This window comes from Macaca fascicularis, chromosome X (assembly GCF_037993035.2).
Source record: "Macaca fascicularis isolate 582-1 chromosome X, T2T-MFA8v1.1".
Lineage (NCBI taxonomy): Eukaryota > Metazoa > Chordata > Mammalia > Primates > Cercopithecidae > Macaca > Macaca fascicularis.
In genome coordinates, this window is record NC_088395.1 from 29,273,362 (window position 1) to 29,297,283 (window position 23,922).

Below are 23,922 nucleotides of genomic sequence, written 5' to 3' on the forward strand. Positions count from 1 at the left end.
AGTCTCTTTTAGCAATACTAAGTATACATGACTTATAGCAGATGACAAAAAAAGCTGCATATAATTGCCCTAGGGAGAAGTTTCTTTGTGCCACGTTGTTGCTTTTTAAAAAAAAATGCAAGAAACAAAATTTCACATGTACCCCATAAATAGATACAAATATAACGTATCAAACAATTTACAAAATAGTGTATAACAAGATGATCGATTAGGTAAAGAGGACAACTTGAACTAGTTTTCACTTCACAAAAAAACAAGGTTAAAACTTTACACCAGGAATTAAGAACATGTTACGTTCAGGTTCCTCTGTGTGATGTTTTAGTTTGAAATCTCAATATCCATAAAGTTCCCATTTGTTTTATACAACATTGTTCAGCTAAGTCACATAGGCTAGTACCCACTCTGGCCCCCAGGTATTTGATTTTCACCAATCAGGGATTACTGCAAGATTTACTTAAGTACTGAAATATAATAAAACCAAAGTTATGAGTTGTTTCTTGTTTTTTGTTTTTTTTTAGAAATTAAGTTGCTCCTAAATGTATGCAACGTGTTTCCAATCAAGCGTTCTAAGTATAATAACATTCCCCCACAGAGACTCTATTAGCATTTATGGGCTATATTAAGTAGAAATAATACACACACACGAGCACAATTCCAGAGATGCCCTTTGGGTTTTGCTTTACTTATTGGAAGATATAGCCTAAATAGATGTCAGGTGTGCAAATAGAATATATTTTTTTGTTCCATAAAATCTGCTTGGCATGGTACAAATGCTGTCTTTTAAGCCCTTTAATGGGACTTAATAAATGCAGGGATGCAAACTGAGGAGGTACTTGACATCGTAACATCATTGGCAGTATATTGATGGTAAATACGAAATAATTTGTTTCTCCCCTCCCCAACTCTAACCTCATAAGTTTCACACATATCAGACCTTAGCTTCTCTTTGTCAGACTCAAATTGGATTTCCTTTTCTATCATCTCTAGACTCAGACTTCTATGACCCTAATTTGGCAGCTCTTCAAGGGGTTTATGGTGTAAGCCTTTTCTATTTCTAACAAAAAACACAGCTCAAATCCTCTTCACATTAGTCACCATACTTTCTTAACTAAATTTTTAGAATTATTTTTACTTTTCTATACTGAATAGCTAGTAAGTTTTAATTTTGAGTGAAAAGAAATTGGTTTGAATAAAAATTATGCATTAAAATTCCCCATAACTGGGCTTCATAGTCAAATATAGGACAAAAATAATATAAACTATTTTATATACTATTAAGTAAATGGGGCATTTCTTTAAGCCACTGTTATTTATAATTTAGGTTCTACTTCTACATTTAGGTATTTAGTATATACTCCTGTTGGACAGATTTTAACGGAGTTCAAATTTCTTCAGTGGTGGTCTCTTTAGCTTAAAGAACTGTGTGTCACAAAAATCTGAAAAAAATATATAAGATTAATTATGATTTTTAAATTTAATTGATGCTGGATAAATATAATTAGAAACAAAATTTCAAAATTGTGTTACTACTAGAAATTCTCATCTGATCTATATATGAAAATATAGTCAAATATTTAAGGTTGCCTATATTACAGAAGGAAATGGTAAACTGAGGTTGCAGCTTCTTATGACGTATAACCTACACATGGTATCATGGGTCATTTTGCTTGTTTCATTTCCCATTAGAGGAATTTTAATGAAGGAGGCCAGTAAAACATTGATTAATAAGTGTTGACGTGAAATACACTTACTGGGACATAAAAAGGTGGCAGGCTTACGTAGACTACCCCCTACCATTATTATATTTTTTAATTCTGTGAATATGGAACTCCAGAAGAGTGGAAACCATGGCCTTATCTTTTTCCCATGACAGTTACTTATCCAGCATTTTCTTCAATAATTCTACAAGATGTAACTCTTGAGACATAAATCCTATTAGTTTGGTAGAAAGTTATTATAGCAGTGATTTTCCTTATTTTTCACCTCTTTGTCCCAATTCATTCTTATTAAGATTTAAATGTTGTGGATAATTTATTTTACGAAATGTTATAAGACAGAGAAATTAAAAGCAAATGGCTAAAGCTGACATAAGGTGTCAAGAGCTAACTGAGGATAAAACTCTAGTCGTGCAGACTTTAGTCACTGTATTAGTCTGTTCTCATGGTGCAAAGACATACCCAAGACAGGGTAATTTATAAACGAAAGAAGTTTAACGGACTCACAGTTCCACATGGCTAGGGAGGCCTCACAATCATAGCAGAAGGCGAATGTGGAGCAAAGTCATATCTTACATGGCGGCACACAAAACAGCTTGTGCTGGGGAACGCCTATTTATAAAACCATCAGATCTCCTGAGACTTATTCACTACCATGAAAACAGTATGGGGGAAACTACCCCCACGATTCAGTTATTTCCACCTGGCCCCTCCTTTGACATGTGGGGATTGTTACAATTCAAGGTGAGATTTGAGTGGGGACACAGCCAAACCACACCAATTGCCTAGGTAAGAGTAAGTCAAATGGCTGGTGTTCCCTCAAAAGTGAGTGTGCTGCAAGAGGATATGTGTGATACATGTATGTGTGCATAAGCATAATCACAAGATTAATGGATTTTAATAAAAGATGAAAAAAGAGTACACAGAATACTCTATCACCCCAGTTTGCTTGATTGATCAATTGGCTTCCGGTGTCATAACTTTCATTCTCATCCCACTTATATAGTTAATTTTTATATTTGTAATAAAATGTATAGACAGTAAAAATAATATAGTTAATATATTATATATAATAAATATAATATAATGAACTGAATAAATAAAATAATCTTTTTATTTCCTTGCTTTTATAGATATTATCTCCAAGAAAATCATAGGGGAAAACTTTAAACTGTTACTGTTAGTCCCGTAATCATAAAAGTACCCTAAACTTTTTTCCCAACTTGAAGTCAACTTTCCTAGGTGTGATTTTAATGGCTGCAACACATGTCACTGCATGATTCTCCACTGTTGCCTTTCAGATTGCTGTGATTTGTTTTTAAACTACAACCATGTACATGCAGATAACACCTTCAATGTTATCTGATAAATGAGATAAATTGTAGGCAAAAGAATAAATAACCCTTGAAGGGTTATAAAGAGCTTGAAGCTCTTCATAAATGTTTTTAATTTAAGTTTCCAAGAGACTTGGAATCAATTCCATGCCCTCGGCTAAATTCTTAATCTTCCTTGGAGACATGTTCTTCCTCCAGACCTCCTCAATTTAGTAAGTGGTACCAAAACCCACCCTCTTGCTCAACTCAAAAACCTGGCTGCCTCTTTCTCCCTCTCCCTTACCCCTGGTTTTTGTCATTCTACTCTATCATTATGTTTCGTTCCTTCTACTTCCTTGCAGTGATTTCTATCACATTTAGAATAAAATCTACCTTTAAAAAAATATATATAATCTGCATGCTGCCCACCCCTCTAACAGATCACTAACTCCCAGGCACACAGAGCAGACAAACTCTCCTGTACATGCTGTTCATCTGTTTGGAATGTTCTTCTCGAACTTTCCGTGTCTGGTTTCTTTTTGTTCTTCAGGGGTCAATTTTAATGTTCCATTTACGAGGCCTTCCTGGACGACCTCAATCTGAAGTGGCTATCCTTCACTTGCATAATACCTTTCCTTTCTTTGGTGCCTTTTTTTGCAATGTATAATATTATTTAATATGTTTGTTGGCTTACTTGTTTAAATATCTCTCTTTACAACTAGATACACCCATGAAGGTTGCTACCATGTCTGTTTTGTTTACCAGCATATATGCCATGCTAATCATGTTGCCCGACACATTGGGTTATAGTTGATTGGATTGCTTGGGTTTTTTTCCTGGCTCTGAAATGTATTAACTGCTCTCCTTGGGTACAAATGTAAGACAAACATAATGATAATACCTACTATATAGGGTTTTTTAAAGAATAAATCAAATTATTCATATACAGTTGTTAGCCTAGTGCTTGACACAATATACTTTCTCAATACTTTGTAGTTACTGTTATTTAGTTCTAGTAGGCATTCTTGAAATATTTTTTGAATGAGTGAAATAATGAGTTTATTTTGTGATATAAATAAGGTAATTATTTTGTGATAATTACCTCTTTGGTGTATGAGTATGCCATTTTTACCCCAATCTTTATTGCTGTGAGTATCATCCTTTAAGTTACTAATAGGTGGCTGGGCATGGTGGCCCACACCTGTAATCCCAGCACTTTGGGAGGCCGAGGTTGGCAGATGACCTGAGGCTGGGAGTTTGAGACCAGCCTGACCAACATGGAGAAACCAAGTCTCTACTAAAAATACAAAATTAGCCGGGCATGGTGGTGCATGCCTGTAATCCCAGCTATTTGGGAGGCTGAAGTGGGAGAATCTCTTGAACCCAGGAGACGGAGGTTGTAGTGAGCTGAGATCATGCCACTGAACTCCAGCCTGGGCAACAAGAGCAAAACTCCGTCTCAAAAAAAAAAAAAGAAAGAAAGAAAACAAAAGAAAAGTTACTAATAGGCTAAAAATAAGAATTATGCTCATGTTTTCACTTCCATACAATTGGTTGTTAGAGGTGAAACCTTTTCCCATCTGCACAAATTTCTGGAAGACTAGAAATGTTTCTTCTTTCACTAATATTTTAACTGTGGAGGTATCTATTTCAAAATGTAAAATCCAATAGATAATCAGTGAGGAATATAACCTAGATTAACTTTTTTTTTTTTTTCAAAATAACCAAAGCACACTCAGTTTAAGTTTTATGTTAAAGTGAGCCAAATGCTAGTTACCAAAATATTGGATGGCTATGCATATAATCCTTTGCTGATGAGTAATTTAGCATCAATTTAGATATGTTATTTTTTTTTCTTCCAGAGACTCGAAAGCATTAAGGCAAGATTAGAGGTCATTGTCCCTTCTTCTGTTATCAGTGGTCCCAAAATATGTGTTTATGTCACCATTAGAAACAAATTGTTCTGTCTTATAGTTATTGATTTGTTTGTACCTCCTATTAGAGAGTGATTTCACTAAGGGCAGACATTATGTTGTATACTTTATTGATTTGGAAAGCAGGCAATAAAGAAAGAATGAAGGATTGATTATTGGGCATTTGTTATTAATGATCTTAACTTATTATTTTCCTCCAAATGAAAATGTTTTAGTGAACATAACCTGGAAAAACAGCAAGAACAATTCAGTTACTACTCAGTAAGCTTGAAGAGGTTGAAGCAGAAAGTGTTTGTGTCAGTTGTTTTAACATAATTCCTAGTAAAGATACTGAAAGTATCCCTCATGATAATGAGAAAAATCCAGAACAAAAAGCTTGATTAGTCCTACAGTATTTGCCTGCTTTGACTCTGACTGTGCTTAAGTATATCCAGGCATGCTGTGCAAAGTACAGAACTATAATAAAATAATCCTTAGTCCAATCATGGGCTTATGTTACTAGCATAAGTCTAGTTTGTGGTTTCACCTGAAGTAAGAAAGCATTAAGTCTTCTTATCACACCCAATCATCCATATTAGGCTTGGGATAGAAAAGGCACTAGAGAAGGAAAGGATAAGATTTAGTCAAGGGAGTAAGTACTTGGTTTTATTACAACTATGCTAGAATTGGCTCACCAGTATTAATTAAGTGCTTTTTTATTTGTAATCTCATTCATCATTCTCTCTCTTTCTCTCTCTCTCTCTTTCTCTCTAGTAGAGCAATGTTAAACAATGTATTCTTTTTTAAAAGTTATAGATTTATAAATTTAAAATGTTCTGATATAGTGTAGCTCTCCAATTAGGGAGAAGTAGAAACATATGCTGCTCAGCTTTTCTAAAATCTTTTAAAGTAATCAATTAACATATGGGTTAAGTTTACTTTAGATGGATACACACATGCACTATATATATATATTTTTTAGACATATTCAGGCAGTGGATAAAATTTCCTTTTTCTATCATTTGCTCATGGTACATTAATGCTGATAGTATTTTATGCTATTTTGTGTTGATGCTCTCATTACAAATTGGCCCCAAAATAGTCTGTATTCAAGAGCATGTAGTTTTTTCCTAAGTATACTATGATTTAAATAGAAGCAGAAATGAGTGTTGCCTTCTTTTGTGAATTTCTGGGAGGGCATGCTTCCCTGCAGTCTCTGGAATGTGTGTTGACATTTTTTGTTCCATGATTTCCCATACGTAACACTCCCTTTTGATAGTGAAGCAGTGAGGGAAAGTTGCAAAGTTCCATCTGCAAAAAAGCATTATCTGAAGTGGAAGAATGGAAGTGAAAAGAAAAGATTCAAAGTGTTTTGTTTTAGCTCCAGTAGATATTTTATAACAAGACTCCAAAAGAGTGTGAATATAATATAGTTAACCTAAAATTTATTTTATATAAATATATTAATTTATAATTTTCAAATATAAATTGTTTTTACTGTATAAGCAATATAACATTGACCTAAAAATTGAAAAAATATAAACTCTCTTCTCCGAAACTGGGTTCTCAATTACTCTACATGTACCTGTTTATAAAATACAAAACCATCTAGATAATCACTGCACCACTATTTGTATCAAACTTTGTTTCTTAGCCATCCTAGAGTGCAATCAATATCATTGATCTTTTCGAAAAACCAGCTTTTGGTTTCATTAATTTTCTTTATTGTTTAGTTTTGTTTCTTTGATTTTTTTTGGTATCATTTTTGAGACCGAGTTTCACTCTTGTTGCCCAGGCTGGAGTGTAGTGGCGCTATGTAGGCTCACTGCAACCTCCACCTCCCGGGTTCAAGTGATTCTCATGCCCCAACTTCCTGAGTAGCTGGGATTACAGGTATGTCCCACCACACCCAGCAAATTTTTTGTATTTTAGAAAATACGGGATTTCACTATGTTGGTCAGGCTTGCCTCGAGCTCCTGGCCTCTGGTGATCCAGCCTCTTGGGCCTCCCAAAGTGCTGGGATTACAGGCATGAGTCACCTCGCCCGGCCCTGTTTCTTTAATTTTTAGATAAGGATCTACCTTTAACTTATGAATATAATATATATGAATTTATGAATATTATGAATATAATATGAATGTCATTGTTGTAGTGTGATAACTATTTTAATTCACCTTCTTGAAATAGATAACCTTTGACTTTTGGTTAGATTATAGATTTATCTGTTATTTTGAAATGTTCAGAAAAAGATAAAAGATAAATCATAGAATCTTTTTAAAAATTGTTTTATTCCTGTGTTAATGTGTAGTTTTAAATATTTGTTTAACAGTGTATACTAATGAAGCATAATAGATACCAAAATGTTTTCATTAGGGACAAATGTTAATTGTGCTGGAAGGAATCACCATTTATGACCTGAGAGGTTGAGATAATGTAGGCAGAGTAAGACAATACATGAGTAAGCAAGTCCCCCTCCCAATAGTAATCATCATTAATAGGAACTCACTGCATTTAGGGCTATGAAATATATGATGGGTTTGAAAAATTTCCAAAGTGGAACCCAAATGGATATGTAGATTTCAGTATCATTATATACTTGGAAATTGAGTAAATAGTGTAGAAAAATACAAACTGGAAAAAAATCTTATCAGGTCCCCGGGTTTTACATTTTGTTGTTGTTGTTTGTCAACTTATAAGCAAGTGCGGAAAGAGTAGAATGAGCAGTGAATAGAGGAGAATGTAATAATGTAGAAATGTGATTCATATAGTTTGTTTGGTGTGAAGTGGATATTCTCATGCACTGCCTAAAGATAAATACATTGGCACAAACTCTATAGAAGCAATCGGCAAAACATGATACTCTTTGACTGAGTAATCTCCCTTTTGGTATTCAAGCTGAAAGCAAAATCAGAAATTCAAACAAAATGTATATAAAATGAGATTAATCATGATGCTATATATTATAATGAAAGTTAGATAATATTAGGATGCATTTATGAAGTGAATGTATATACAACGAACTTTTCCAAATAATATATAAAGAACAATGTGCATTATGTCATATTAGTAGAAAATGAAGAAAATGAAATCCAGCTTCCTATAATTATAATTATGAAAATATTTAATGAGGCTCTTTTTCTTAGGTTCAAAGTTCAGAGCCAATCAAATTACTTCATTAAGTGTTTTATTATAAGGATGCATAAGGTTCTAGTTCAAAACTTAAAAAGCAGTCAAGAATTAAGTTCAAGGGACTTGCTTTGACCTCTCGTTCTTTCCTTTATGGTCTCTTAATTTCTCTACTTTTTCTAAGCTTCTCTCTGCATATATCCTCACTCCTATCTCCCTAAGACTAGCTTACTCTACTTATTCATAGGTTCCCCCTTATCACTTTAGATTACATGTGGTCATCACAACTTCTTTGGCTCTAAGTCTACCTTAAGCCTTTTGTTTATACTCAGAAAGGAGGACTCTGATTGGGCTAGCTCATCTTTTCTTATGAAACCATGACATAGGTTACTTGCCTGCCTATGAGTTGGCTGCCCTCGGTTAAGGGGCCATCATAGCACCAGTCATTTCTGGTCTGACCATGGGGATGCATAAATAAACAAATGATCTTACCTTTCTAACCTCTTCCTCGATCACTACCTACCCTAGGACCACAAACTCTTTGTTCTATCCAAGCCACTCTTTTCCAAATATACCTAATCATTTTACTATTCACAGTGTTAACCTGCCTTTTCTCACTTCTTGAAATTTCCATCACAGAATGCGATTAATCTCAAAGCCTCATCCCTTGCATGCCCCGATGAAGGACTCTTTTAGTTTCCTAGGAAAAGTTAACACGCTGATAGTGCTTTGTTTCTGATTGAATAAGTTCACTTCTGGCATTGTGTCTCCACTATGAGAGTGATGTACATGAACTACTGAATGTAAACAGTATGCCTTTGATACCATTTTGTTGTACAGTTTATAAAAGAAAGCTATGATACCATAGGGTTATTAACATTATATTGCTGAAGGTAATGTTAAAAACAATACATATATACACACACAAACACACACACATACGTAGCACAGCCAAACTTGGCATTCTATCTTCCCCACACATGAGAACTATCAAAGTATCATTTCTGAGCTGTGTTGTTTTTCTCCTACTTGTGCCCTAATTCTAATAGTGGAAGAATTTTTTTTAAAGCAAAGCTGTTATCTTTTAAACACTGGAATTAAATGAAAAATTCCATTTTCTTCATGAGTCAGTTTTTTTCAGGGAATATTTTCAGCAAATGAACAAGCTCCGCATTCAATCCATGCTTTGTTTTAGTAGTTTCCTTGGGTGGACTAGTTTCACCAAATGCCATGTATAAATCGGTCACATAGAACAAGAATTTATATTTCCACAATTTTATTTGGAACTTTGAAACTTCCATTATCTCACAGAACCCAGAAATTGAATTGAGGCTTTGTTACTAAGCCCGGTTGTAGCAACAGACTTCGGAGTCAGTAGCTCAATTTTCTACTTCTTTGCATCAAATTTTCTCTTGAAAGTGATGCATGCAATACAGAGAATGGCAGGGAGGAGCCTCTGTGAAGTATTAAATATTTGGTTCACTGGGTCCTATCAGCAGGTGGGGCCTGTGGGGAGCTTGTTTATCCAGCAGAATAATCCCATTATGAGGACAGTGATGTAGAATAGTTTGCTTCCTACCCCAAAACCACTCAAGGAAACAACTGAGTGAATGATATTTTTCCGGGCCCTGTATTATGCTATTATGACTTGCAATAACCGGCAGCATATTAAAATAGATATCAGGGTCTACAGTTACTCTGTTGAATGAAGTTCTGAAATTTCAAAGGTGTTGATTATTCAGTATTTTCCAATTTACAGTATAAAAGAATATGTGATTGACTATTTCATGGCACAGTAATGGAAATAAAGAGAATGAACAGGCTTGATTAATTTCAGAGTAAATGCTTATTTTTCATAATTGCATAATTCTCAAGTGGGTCTCTGTGTACGCCGGGGTGGCCTTTTCTGTCAAATACAAGGATAAGAACTTGGCATTGAAAATTAAGGAACAATAAAAAATAAATATGTGTGCATGTGTGTATATGTGTGCGTGCACATAGCCTTGTCATCACTAAGAACAACCCACCACACAGCCTTGTTTAGCTTTAAAAATATCTATGAATACTATATTGAAAAAACAAATTAAGGTTTGGGACAAACGTCCCATCTTCCTCATGACAATATGCTGGGAACAGCTATAAGCTTAGAATAAACTGGGGAACGCTGCTTAATGCGCTGTGCAGTAAGCTTATCCAATGTCTTAGCCCAGCTAGAACAGTGCCTAGGATACAACAGGCACCTTGTAAATAGCTGTTGAAATAGAGGAGGAATCAGTGAACGAATCAATGAATGCTTCTGTCCAAAAGTAACACCGACTAAATGCTGTAAAATCATTCATCCTCCAAAATTTGAAATATTGTTGGTTGTCTGAAAAAATATTAAAGGAAAGGGACATGGTATGACCACTAAGTGTCCGAAGTCTTAACCTTCGAAGGATGTATCAAGAAACCCAACTACAGCTTTTTGGTAGAAAGTAGCTAAAGAAAGGATTCTGAATTGGATGAACCATGAAAAGCGGTAATTTCCTCTTTAAAGGTATTTATTAGCCATACAAAAAACATACTTTCACTCACTGAGAATTTAAACTTTTATTTAAATATTAGTGATTTACTGCATTAAGTGTTATTGTGAGATAGCATCTGTGGGCCGGGCGCGGTGGCTCAAGCCTGTAATCCCAGCACTTTGGGAGGCCGAGGCGGGTGGATCACGAGGTCAGGAGATCGAGACTATCCTGGCTAACACGGTGAAACCCCGTCTCTACTAAAAATACAAAAAAATTAGCCGGGCGTGGTAGCGGGCGCCTGTAGTCCCAGCTACTTGGGAGGCTGAGTCGGGAGAATGGCGTGAACCCAGGGGGCGGAGCTTGCAGTGAGCCGAGATCGCGCCACTGCACTCCAGCCTGGGAGACACAGCGAGACTCCGTCTCAAAAAAAAAAAAAAAAAAAAAAAAAAAAAAAAAAAAGAGATAGCATCTGCTAGGCCAGAAAATTCCTCTAGTTTTTGGTTTAATCGCTGTTAATATGCAGACTATAAAGATAATCTCACTGGTAAACCAGTGATAAACCAGCACTTGATAATCTTTTAATTGCTAAGTAACACTGAGGCAGCTTACTTTTGGCTTTGGATTTAGTAGATATTTATATTAAAAACTGGCCAGTACAGCTTTTCACATAAGTACTTCATCTCAAATTTATCAGTCCTTTAAAATGTACATGAATTTATCCAACTCTCATAAGCTGCACTCTCAAAGATAGGGGAAAATAAAACCAAAAGCAACAATGATTGAATCAATGTAATTTTCTGCTGTTTAAGCATAGGTTTCTACTTACCTTGATTATTTAAAGAATGCCTGAAATCATGCCAATAATAAAAACCCTGGAAAGTAGAGTTGAATTCAAGACAACTTTCTTTTTTTTTTTTTTTTTCTGTGCTGCCATTTTCTCTCACCTGAACTTTTTCAGTGATCTTCTAATAGGTCTTCTTTTTGATGTGTGTCACCTACAATTTGTTGTCAACCAAGCAGGCAGAGAGCCTATTCTTAACAGCTTTGTTGAGGTATAATTGATATACAGTTAATCACATATATTTAAAGTGAGCGATTTGGTATGTTTTGACATATATATAAACTCATGAAACTATCACCACAGTTAAGACTGTGAACATATCCATCGCACTAAGAGTTTCCTCATGGCCTTTTCTAATGCTCTCTCCCTTTCCTTGCTATCCCAGATAACCACTGACTCGCTTTCTGCTACTATGGTTTGCATTTTCTAGAGTTTTATATAAATGGAATCAAACAGTATGTACTCTGTTTTGTCTGACTTTTTTCACTAAGTGTAATTATTTTGAGATTCATCCATGTTACATGCATAAATAATTCATTCTTTTTTATTTTTGACTAGTATTGCATTATATGACTACATTCATCATTTGTTTATTCACCTGCTGGTAAAATTTAGATTGTTTCCTATTTGGAGATACTTTGAATAAGGCTGCTATGAACACTTGTGTGGACGTGTGTAGACGTAGTGTTTTCTTTTCGTAGTCAAATACCTAGGAATGAAACAGCTAGATGAAGTGAAGTTAATCCATTTGTTCTTTTATGAATTATGCTTTTTGTGTCTTATCCACGAAATCTTTGTCTAATCCAAAGTCACAAAGTTTCTCTCCTGTCTTTTCTAAAAGTTTTTATAGTTTTATGCTTTACATTTGGATCCATGATCCTTTTGAGGAAAATGTTTGTATATGGTAGAATGTATGAACCAAAGTTTAGATTTTTTTGAATATGGGTACCCAAATACTCCAGCACCATTTGTCTAAAAGCATGTCCTGTCTGCACTGAATTGCCTTTTTGCTTTGTTGAAAATCAGTGGCAAATATATGTGTGGATCTATTTGTGGACTCTCTAATTTTGTTACATTTATCTATTTGTCTATATCTTGATGACAAGAGTTACTAGTTTGATTATGGTAACTTTATGATAAATCTTGAAATCAGGTAGCGTACGACTTCAAGCTTTGTTCTTTTAAAAAGTTATTTTGAATATAGCAGGTACTTAACATTTTTATGTGAATTTTAGAATTAGCGTGTTCATTTGATTGTCATTGTATTAAATTTATATAACATTTTGGAGTGAATTGACTAATTTTTAAAAAAAAAAAATTCTGTTTTACATTGAGGGTTCCACGTGCAGCTTTGTTACGCAGGTAAATTGTGTGTCATCCGGGTTTGCTATACAGGTTATTTCATCACCAATGTAATAAACATAGCTGATAGGTAGTTTTTCAATGTTCACACTCCTCCCCCCCTCCACCCTTAAGTAGGCCCTATTATCTGTTGTTTTGTTCTTTGTATACATGTTTGCTTCATGTTTAGCTCCCACTTTATAAGTGAGATCAGGCAGTATTTGGTTTTCTGTTCCTGCAGTAGCTTGCTTAGGGTGATGACCTCCAGCTCCATTGATGTTGCTGCAAAGGACATGATCTCACCGTTCATTATAGCTGTGTACTATTCCATGACATATATGTACCACATTTTCTTTATCCAGTCTACCATTGGTGGTCATGTAGGTTGATTCCATGTCTTTGCTATTGTGAATAGTGCTGTGATGAACATATGCATACATGTGTCTTTATGATAGAATGATTTATATTCCTTTGGATATATACCCGATAAAGGGATTGCTGGATCAAATGATAGTTCTGCTTTAAATTCTTTGAGAAATCACCACACTACTTTCCACAGTACCTGAACTAACTTATCTTCCCACCAACTGTGTATAAGCGTTCCCTTTTCTTTACAGCTTCGCCAGCATCTTTTATTTTTTAACTTTTAAATAATAACCATTCTGACTGGTGTGAAATAATATCTCACTGTGGTTTTGATTTGTATTTCTCTAAGGATTAGTAATGTTGAGCATTTTTTCATGTGCTTGTTGACTGTGTGTATGTCTTCTTTTGAAAAGTGTCTGTTTACGTCCTTTGCCCAGTTTTGAATGGTGTGGTTTGTTTTTTGCTTTTAATTTGTTTAAGTTCTTTGTAGATTCTGGATATTAGACCTTTGTTGGATGCGTAGTTTGCAAATATTTTCTCCCATTCTGTGCGTTGTCTGTTTACTCTGTTGATTCTTAATTCTTGCTTTTTGTTATTTAATTTATTTTTTTATCTATCTATCTATTTATTTATTTATTTATTTTTGTTGTTCAGAAGCTCTTTAGTTTAATTAGGTCCCATTTGTTTACTTTTGCTTTTGTTGCAATTGCTTTTGGTGTCCTTATTATGTAATCTTTGCTAGGGTCTATTTCCAGAATGGAATGTCCCAGATTGTCTTCCAGTGTTTTTATACTTTTAGGCTTTACATTTAAGTCTTTAATTCATCTTGAGTTAAGTTTTGTACATGGTGTAAGGAAGGGGTCCAGTTCAGTATTCTGCATATTGAAACCTGTTATTAAAAAAAAAGAAAGAAAATGAAGAAGTACTAATTAGATAACATGGATGGATATTTTTATATGTATGACAAAAATGAGAAGGAAAGGTCCTGAATGAGGTAAACAGATACATTTTTGTAATACCCAGAACACAATGCAGTATGTCAACAGATACCAATCATAATAGACATGTGGTTACACATATGAATGTAGATTAATACCCAAAACAGTTGTATGTGAAGCTAATCTGTTTACAATATATTATATATTTCATGAGACTTCTTCTGTGATAAAAATAGACTTGGCATCACTTAAAAAAATGGTTCTAACGTTTTTAAAAGTTCTCAGCCGGGCGCGGTGGCTCAAGCCTGTAATCCCAGCACTTTGGGAGGCCGAGACGGGCGGATCACGAGGTCAGGAGATCAAGACCATCCTGGCTAACATGGTGAAACCCCGTCTCTACTAAAATATACAAAAAACTAGCCGGGCGCGGTGGCGGGCGCCTGTAGTCCCAGCTACTTGGGAGGCTGAGGCAGGAGAATGGCGTGAACCCGGGAGGCGGAGCTTGCAGTGAGCTGAGATCCGGCTATTGCACTCCAGCCTGGGCGGCAGAGCGAGACTCCGTCTCAAAAAAAAAAAAAAAAAAAAAGTTCTCAGAAATTCACTTGGCAGAGCAGTACACAAGCTGTGTGTTTCTAGTTTTCCTCTACAATCTCTGTAAGAAGTTAATCAAACAGGCAATTAATCTGTATGATATTATTCATATGAAAGCATATGCATATTAAAATACACAACAGACTTCATTCTCATTTTCCTTAAACTTTTCTCTAATGTCAGGGTTTTGAATGTCCAGCAGAGCTCACAATATGAAAAGGATACACGGCAGTGCTTTTGTTGTACATACCAGAAAGTACAAGCAATAACGTTCTGCTGTATAAACCCCTATAATGAAGGCAGAAAATGTGTAGTAAGCTAAGAAACAAGACTTTGTCCCTAACAACACTAATCTCTCGCCTTGAATCTGCTTCTGCTCCTCATTTCCATTAATAGTGCCACAATCTTCTCTGTAATCCTGATTTGAAATCTTATAGTCGTCCTAGACTCCTCCTTCTCCTTCATCTCGCCCTTCTGTTCAATTTCAGCTTCCTGTTGATCAATCTCAGTATCCTGTTGATTCTGACTCTACAGTTCTTCCCACATTTCCTTGTCATAGCTTTTGCCACTTTCTTTTTTTACTTCTATTTTAAGAATTTTCAGAGTTGTCTCCTTACTTCTAGCTATCCCCTTCCAATCCATCCTTGATATTGTCTTGAAAGTGATATTTCTAAAATGTAGATCAGATTGATCAGATTCTAACCCTTCCTTTGCAGACGTTTACCACTGTCTACATTGGTTTTAGCAGTGGTTTTCAAAGTGTCATCCCTGGACCAGCAGCATCACCTGCTTTGTAGTAACTACTTCGTAGTAACGCAGATTCTTAGGGGCCCATTCCAGACCTTCTGAATCTGAAACTCTGATAGGCGTCCACAAAACTCTGTGTTTTAAAAAGTCCTCCGGGTGATTCTAATACACACTAAAACTTGAAAACTACGGGGCTACAGAATTAAGTTCAAGTTTCTTGGCATGGTGTCACCAAACCTGTCTTTTCTGCACTTATTTTCACCTCCTTAAACTCTTCTGTACTCCTCACCGCTCCACTATTTCAGAGTCTTACCATATACTGTCCTATTTACTGGGATATCCCATTCGCTTGCAATTTTCTCTTCCAAATTATCAGGTTTTAAACTAAGGCACATTTTGAATTTCTTCTCTTTCTTAAATCCTTTTTGATCTTCCTAGTCAAATTTCCTGCTCCGTTAGTTCATCTGTGAAGTGGAAAATAGTTCTGGGTTTAGAGGTAAAACAAACTTCTTGCTTTGTGTTTCCTCAGTAATGTCATCATTGCTCTCAGAATGTATTCATTCTTTCTTGTGCTATACATGGTTTTTGACAAGTCTGTTCCCACTTACAGATGGTGTCTTCAAGGGTGGTGCTAGTCTCAGTAATCTTTGTCATAGAAGAGTGAGTTGCACATCATATGTGCTCTATAACATGTGGACTCACACCAATATATGACTTGAAGTTTATTGCATGATTATTTTATGTGTTCATTGCTGAAAACAATTCATTAGTCCATTTGGGATTGTTATAAAATTTAAAGACCTTTTGTAACTTGCTATCTTGAAAATGGTAATTGTGTTCTTCTGTCTGCTCTAAAACAAAAACAAAATAAAAGCAAATCTGTGCCTTGAATCCTGTTACTTTCTCTTTCAAAGATCAATTTGCCAGCTGGGTGTCCTGCCATCTAACAGGCCTTCCCTGTGAGGCTCCTCTAAATTGGGAAAAGGATTAAATTTGATCAGTGTTTGTTTGGTCTGCTGCTCATCATGCTGATATTTAATCCAGTGTCCAACAAGTGTCCCAAAGGAATAAAATGCCTGAAGCTGGCAATATTTTCTGACCTATCTGTCTGCACATATTCTTATCAGTTTTTACCCAAATGGAGGGTTTTCCGGGAGACATACATGAGCTAAATAAATAATATAATAGTATGCTTAATTAATGTAAAACAGTAAACTATGTTTAATGTATCAACAAGGATTTGAGTCCCGAAGTACACTCAGTTTTGTGAAATCAAATTATTCTGAGTTAGAAAATTGTATCACTTTGCAATATTAGAAAGGAAAAATGCATACTGCTATTTTTTAATTATTAGGGTTAAAAATACCTACAAACAATTGTTGTTAGTGATTGTGTTAACACCAAAGGTATACATTTTCAATACTCCTTTAAGTGAACAGTTATTTAGTTAATCACTAATTTATTCAACACATATTTATTGATTGCCTCTTATGCCCCAAATAGATATAGATATGGAAATAGCTCTAGATTTATAATTAGAGCTAAATGAGTTTTTTTTTTTTTTTTCTTTTTTAGAGATGGAGTCTTGCTATGTTCCCCAGCCTAGACTAGAACTCCTGGGCTCAAGCAATCCTCCCGTATCAGCCTTTTTATTAGCTGGGACTACAGGCGCATGCTGCTGGGTCCTGTTTGAGATTTAGATACATAGATGATAGATACATAGATAGATAAACAAATAACCATGCAGAGATAGAAATAGAGATAAAGATAGAGAAAGATAGAGATAGACATAGCGATAGTGATAGAGATACGGTAAAGTCTCACTTTTCAGAGTCCCCACACTTCAGTGATCAATGAAATACATGTAATCAAATAATGATTTAATATGATACATGCTAATGAAAGTATGTATTAACTAAAGGACATAAGGTAACTACATAATCAAAAGAGTGAAAAAAATCTTTAAAGTCATAGATGGACCATATGTACCAAGATGTTACCTATCTGAGTCAATTTCTTGTGCCAAGACTAACGAAAGAAAATAAGAATCCAGATTTTCTTGTAGCATGACGTGGATCTGTTTGTGTTTGCTCAAATAGCAGGGCTTTTTCTGCTTCTGTTCAGTGTGTGAATGGAAAGCAGAACATCCCCTTTGTTCTGTGTACTGTGTGAGGTCCTTTCTCATGTCACTTCTAAACACTAAGAAAAGTAAAAAACGAAGATCCAAACACAAGTCTGAAATTGAATTTACTTAATGCAAGGCAGGAATAACATGATCCCACACAGATGCGTGGGACCTTCAGATTAACGGTTAAAGAATTGTTCAGAGAAAATTAACCTACAACATTGATGATTTGTTCACATATAGACACACATAAGGAAGAGAAACCCTTATGAAGACTTTTTCTCAGGTCAAAGTCAAGTGTAGAGCTTTAAAAAGGCAAACTTAGAAGTTTGGGTTGGTTTGTTTGTTTCTCTAACAACAAGAGTTGCTGTTGCAAGGTGAGAGTCGCTCTCCATAGTTTTTAATTATTATTCCAAGATATCTACCCAAGTAGACACAGGCTGAGTATCCTTTTTTTCTGAAATGCTTTGGACCAGAAGTGTTTTGGATATCAGATCTTTTTCAAATTTTAGAATACTTGCATATACAGTATATAATGAGATATCTTGGGAATGGAACCCAAGTCTGAACATCAAATTGATTTATGTTTCATATATAGCTTATGCACATAGCCCGAAGGTAATTTTATATTTTCCTTGGCGATGCTAAATAAATTGTGTTCTGTGAACCTACATTTTGACTGTAACCCATCAAGTGAGGTCAGGTGTAGAGTTTTCCATTTGTGGCATCATGTTTGCCGGCACTCAAAAAGTTTTGAATTTTGGAGCATTTGGGCTATCAGATTTTCTGATTAGGGATGCTCAACTTTACTTTAAAGTAACATAATTTATCCTTCTGCAAATATAGTATTTCACTTTCATATTAGTATGCAACATGTTTATATTATTAGACTTTTTTGAAAGAATTCAATCTTCAAGTTTGTTACCATGAAAATATTTTTAGCTCTTACATAGGTAGTAATAGTGACTTAATTTAAAATACTTTCTCTACTTTTATTTGAATATATTGACAATAGCCAATGTAGGTAGCTTTTCTTCATAGTACATCGTTAGTGAAGGAATTACTTCTGAATCTTAATTCCATTACTGTCTTCATATAAGCTCCCAGAACTTTATGGGTGGTAACAAAAATGAATGAACATGGTACTTCTTACTCCCACACCCCAATGTAACTTCATGGCTTCTTTCATAAACTCCCATTGACTGTGAAAGAACGTGTACTGCAGAGATATGTTGAACCGGAGTATTTCCATAGAACCCTCCCATCAGGGATGGAGAGTACCAATAACAAACTTTCTGAGAGAGACTTATAGAAAGGTATTTTATTCCAAAAGGGAGAAAACCAGATTAAATACTACCAGTGTCTACAATTACCTGATGATAGTTTTAAAAACTAGTAACAATAAAAGTTAGATAAATTACATATAATTAATGTGTAATGAAATCAACAGTGTCTAGAAATATGGTTTTGGAATGATTGTTCCCAAGCCAACAAAGCTTGTGGGCTGAAGTAAGAAAAAACTGAATGGATCAACAGCAATTCTGTTCATCAGGAGTTAGATTTTAAGTTATCACATATCCTTTTAAGATTTTAAAGGTCTCACTACACAAGGTTAACAAATACACTTTGTGGGTATATTTTGAAAGTCTTTATTCAGAAGGAGATACATACGGAAGTATTTGGGGATGAAATATCATTAAGTCTCTAAATTATTTTCAACTGGTTTAGAAACAGTAATATAACATGCAAGGTGTAAGACAGAACATGTGTGGAAATAAGGCAAAACATTAACAAAGGAAAAAGTTATATCTCCTTCATCACTTCTTTCATTTATTAAAATGTTTTATTGTAACTGTTGAAGGGAGACCTACGTCCATCATTCGTTTAAATGATTTTATGCAGACCCGGCACGGTGGCTCACGCCTGTAATCCCAGCACTTAGGGAGGCCAAAACGGGCGGATCACGAGGTCAGGAGTTTGAGACCAGTGTGACCAACATGGTGAAAACCTGTGTGTACTAAAAATACAAATATTAGCTGGGCGTGGTGACATGCACTGTAGTCCCAGATATTCTGGAGGCTGAGGCAGGAGAATCACGTGAACCTGGGAGGCGGAGGTTGCAGTGAGCCGAGATCCTGCCATTGCACTCCAGCCTGGGCGACAGAGCAAGACTCCGTCTCTGGGAGAAAAAAAAAAAAAAAAAAAAAAAAAAAGTATTTATTTAAATAATTTGAGTATGCCTTGAATTGTTCTTGATAGTGTTTGCCATCTTTCCCCAGGAATTATTGAACCATTTTAAATTAAGTTTATTTTTGAACAGCATGCATTTAGTTTAATGGTAGTAAAACCTCCTAAGCCATAGATCCTCCATCTGTTTCCATATTGAAATGAACACCAAGTTTCTCTAATGTCCAAAGTGCCATTCCTTCATTTTGCCTCTAACTTTTCTTTGGCACATGACGTTGAACCGTATGAAACTTTTTTCCTGACTAATATTTAAGTATGGAGTAAGAGTAATTTTCAGTAATAATTGTGATTTTCTTCCAACATTTTCTCAGAAGGCATATTCTGAAAGTGTGTATTAATATCTGTATGCGTTCTCAGCACAACTCTCTCTTCTAGTCTCTCGATCTAATTTGTTACTAACTTTTTAAAACTTTTTAGACTAAATCTTTTTGCTTCCCTTCAAGCATTTTGCATTATACTACAAATCTTCTGAGACTCGAATAATTTTATCATACGGTTTATATACTCCAACCTTGAAGGTTTTTCAACCTTTTTCACTAGCAGCGATACCCTCCATGACAGATAGTCAGTTATATTAACTTGATTCTATTGTAATTTACATAATGGTAAAACAAAATAATTTTAAACTTATAATCAAAATTATAACTGTTTAAAAAATTACCACCTAGAATTCATTTTATGCAATGGGAAAATATACAAAACTGTTTTGATAAATATATGAAATTATATAACTTGGACATCTCTATGTAGTTTTTTCATCCTGTTTAACATGTTATGCCAGCTCTACAGTAGTCATTGACAGGAATTATGACAATGACTCAGACATTGATGATGCCCACCAAGCTTGCAGCATATTTACTGTAGATAGTACCTCCATACAGCCCTTTTGTAAAAATTTTAAACCCAAATTTGGTAATTGAAATTAACTAAATCAAAGAAGGCTGTGAAATTGACACATTTATTAGTAAACAATATGTGACAGTAGGGAGAATTATTTCTAGGTTCAGATAAATCTGGGTGAGAACCCAGCACTCACCCTTATTAGCCGACATGGAGTTTCTTCAAGTGTATAACTTGGTAATTCAATTGTTTATTTTGCTTATTTATTCAAGCATTCATTCATTTATTCATTTAGTAAATGTATGCTAAGCTGGTTAGCAGGCACAATTCTAGGCACTGTGGCTAAAAAGGGAAGTGAAAAGGACAACATCCTTGCTCTCATGGGATTTACTTTCAACTGGGGAGACAGAAAGCAAGGTAGTTACATAATATAATATCAAATAGCAATAGGTCTTGTGAAAAAAATATCAAGGCCTACTCTGGATCAAGTGACCAGGATGGGAAGGCAAAAGGCCTCTCTGAGGAGGTGATATTTGGCAAGAAAGAAAGAGAAAGCCATGCTGTTGGTTGGCAAAAAATGTTCCAGGCCGAGGGAAGAGCAAGTTCAAACGCCTCAGTTTGTATTTCTGTGAATAGTAAATGAAAGTTTATAAACTCCTGACACATCGTTAAGTGCTTATTAGACGTTAGATATAATTTAAAGATAATAAATGTGGATAATTAATTCCACATGTTATTATGTGTCTTCCTTGCTATAATGTACATCCTCCTTTTCTTCTAGACCATTTTTCTTCTCTGGAATACTGTATTATTTATCCTGTTCTCAGAGTTGTTAGATTGCCCTCTTTTTAATTTGTAGTGAGTTTAACCCTGCTTGCAATACTCAAATGTTATTGCTGTCAGAGGTCCTGTTTTCTCAGTCTTTGCCCTTTTGCTCAACATTTGTATACTCTGAGTAATGCCAAATTGATTTTCTTGCTAAGTGTTGGGCAACTGCCCTCTCTAAACAGTAAATTCACAACTTTTCCATGATGATGATAATGTTGATGCCCTGTGGGAACCTGTTGTTTTGTATGTGTGTGCAGGGAGAGGGGTGATCTAAAAATGGTGTCAAGATGTCATTTGGAAGATGGTACCTACAGAAAACACAGAAAACCCAATCACACCCCACCCCCATCTTCCCCATTTCCCAACGTGGTTTCTTGTTTACACTTCTCCGATTCTCCCAGAAGTCAGAGCAAAGTGACTGTTTACGTTTGTCTCTGGCTGTGAAAAGAAACACTACCAGAGCTCAACTCACTTTTATTGATTTCTATATTGTTTGGCTGTAAAATATTTATTCTCACTTGTATCAGTTTAGGTCCAGTCAGAGAAAAAACACAGTCATTTGAACAGTGAAAGTTTATACAAATAATTATTAAATGTAACATGGGATTATAGTAATGAAGGGATTGGCTAATGTGAAAGAAAGATGTATTAGTTTGCTCAGGCTGCTATAACAAAATGCTATAGACTGAGTAGCTTAAACAAAGGATATTTATTTCTCACGGTTCTGGTGACTGGGAAGTCCATGATGAAGGTACAGCCAATTTGGTTTCTGGCTTTCAGATGGCTACCTTCTTGCAGTGTGCTCACATGATCTCTTTTTTGTAATCACGATGGAGTGAAAGAGAAAGCTCTCTGGTGTCTCTTCTTATAAGGGCACTAATCTCATCAAGAGTGTCCTTCTCATGACGCTCCTCATCTAATCCTAATTACCTCCCAAAGAAAGGCCTCATGTCCACATACCGTCATATTGAGGGTTAAGGCTTCAGCATTTGGATTTTCAGGGGACGGCATAAACATTCAGAGTATAGCAAAAGAGAACCCTTAAAAATAGAGGAATGGCTACCATTAGCCCTGGGGCTGAGACAGCACACCTAAGAAAAAGTCCCTATGTTTTCATCCCCAAAGCAGAGATCCGCACTTTATTGGGAAGGTACGACCATAGTTTACCGAATGGCAGAAATCACTAAGTTGCTATACTAGCAGAACTTGTCAGAAATCTGTCTTCTGCAAGTTATCAGAGACCCTCCCTCTAAGGTACCTGGGAAACATCGCCAAGCTGCTGGTTGCCAAGCACTGTTGGAGCCAGGTGCTGAAGAAGCCTTGCACACTGCAAGAGCCTGCCAAGTGAGCACACTGAAAATAGGAAGTAAATCCCTTTCTTCCTGAAATGTCTCACCAGTGCCCTCTCTCCACCAAGCTTCAGTGCCAGCTAGTAAAGAAAAACATATCTCAAAGGCCCAGATCTATTTTTACCGAGCAGGCAGAAAGGTACATTTAGAACTAAGAGGCAATAAATCAATAACCAGCACACTGGTATAAACTAATAATAAATGACAGCAGAAGCAGACTAAGTGAACAATACATTGTTTTTTAGCAGAGTCCACTACTTTGCAGGGCCATTCTTAGTTTGATTCATTGCTATGTGCTGTGTGCCTAGAATTAAACCTGACCCAATATGGATGTTCAGTAAATATTTGTTGGATGAATGAATAATCTAATTGCTTATTTTTTCCTTCTAATGTTTTTCCTCTCTTTCTCTCTCTCTCTCTTTTTTTACTATAGCTGATGGATGCACTGATTGGTCTATCGATATCAAGAAATATCAAGTTTTGGTGGGAGAGCCTGTTCGAATCAAATGTGCACTCTTTTATGGTTATATCAGAGCAAATTACTCCCTTGCCCAAAGTGCTGGACTCAGTCTGATGTGGTACAAAAGTTCTGGTCCTGGAGACTTTGAAGAGCCAATAGCCTTTGATGGAAGTAGAATGAGCAAAGAAGAAGACTCCATTTGGTTCCGGCCAACATTGCTACAGGACAGCGGTCTCTATGCCTGTGTCATCAGGTATCCCTTTAATTATATTACTGCTGAATCAAAGAAATCACAGGCTGCTTTTTCATACTTAAATTTTGCTGCTATCTCTTTTGCCTAAAGCCGTTGTCTAAATATTTGCATGTGTTGCTGCTTTCTAAAATTTAGAATCACAATCATAGAAAGATGGGATTGGAATTTATATTAGACATTATTTCTAGCTTATGGAGAAAAGAGATACCTTCTGGGTAGCTACTTATGTTACCAGGAATTACTAAAAACTATGAAATAAAATTTATAGAGGAAGTAAAATGGTGCAAATAAAATGTAAGCAAAGACTTGCAGAATAGATGCATAGTTTCTTGCTAAATGAGTTGTAACATTTTGTTATTGCCCTTCACAGACAGATAGAGCATGGATACTTCTGGTTCACACACATTTGTAAAGATGATTTAGGT

General features: G+C 35.5%; 1 protein-coding gene across 1 annotated transcript in view; it reads left to right on the top strand.

Moving 5' to 3' along the window:
- Positions 1-23,922, top strand: part of IL1RAPL1 (interleukin 1 receptor accessory protein like 1) — a 1,418,294-nt gene that overhangs the window by 692,740 nt on the left and 701,632 nt on the right. The window contains exon 3 of the mRNA XM_005593223.5: positions 23,218-23,497. Coding sequence (XP_005593280.1) covers positions 23,218-23,497 — 280 coding nt within the window. The remainder of the gene's footprint in view (positions 1-23,217; positions 23,498-23,922) is intronic.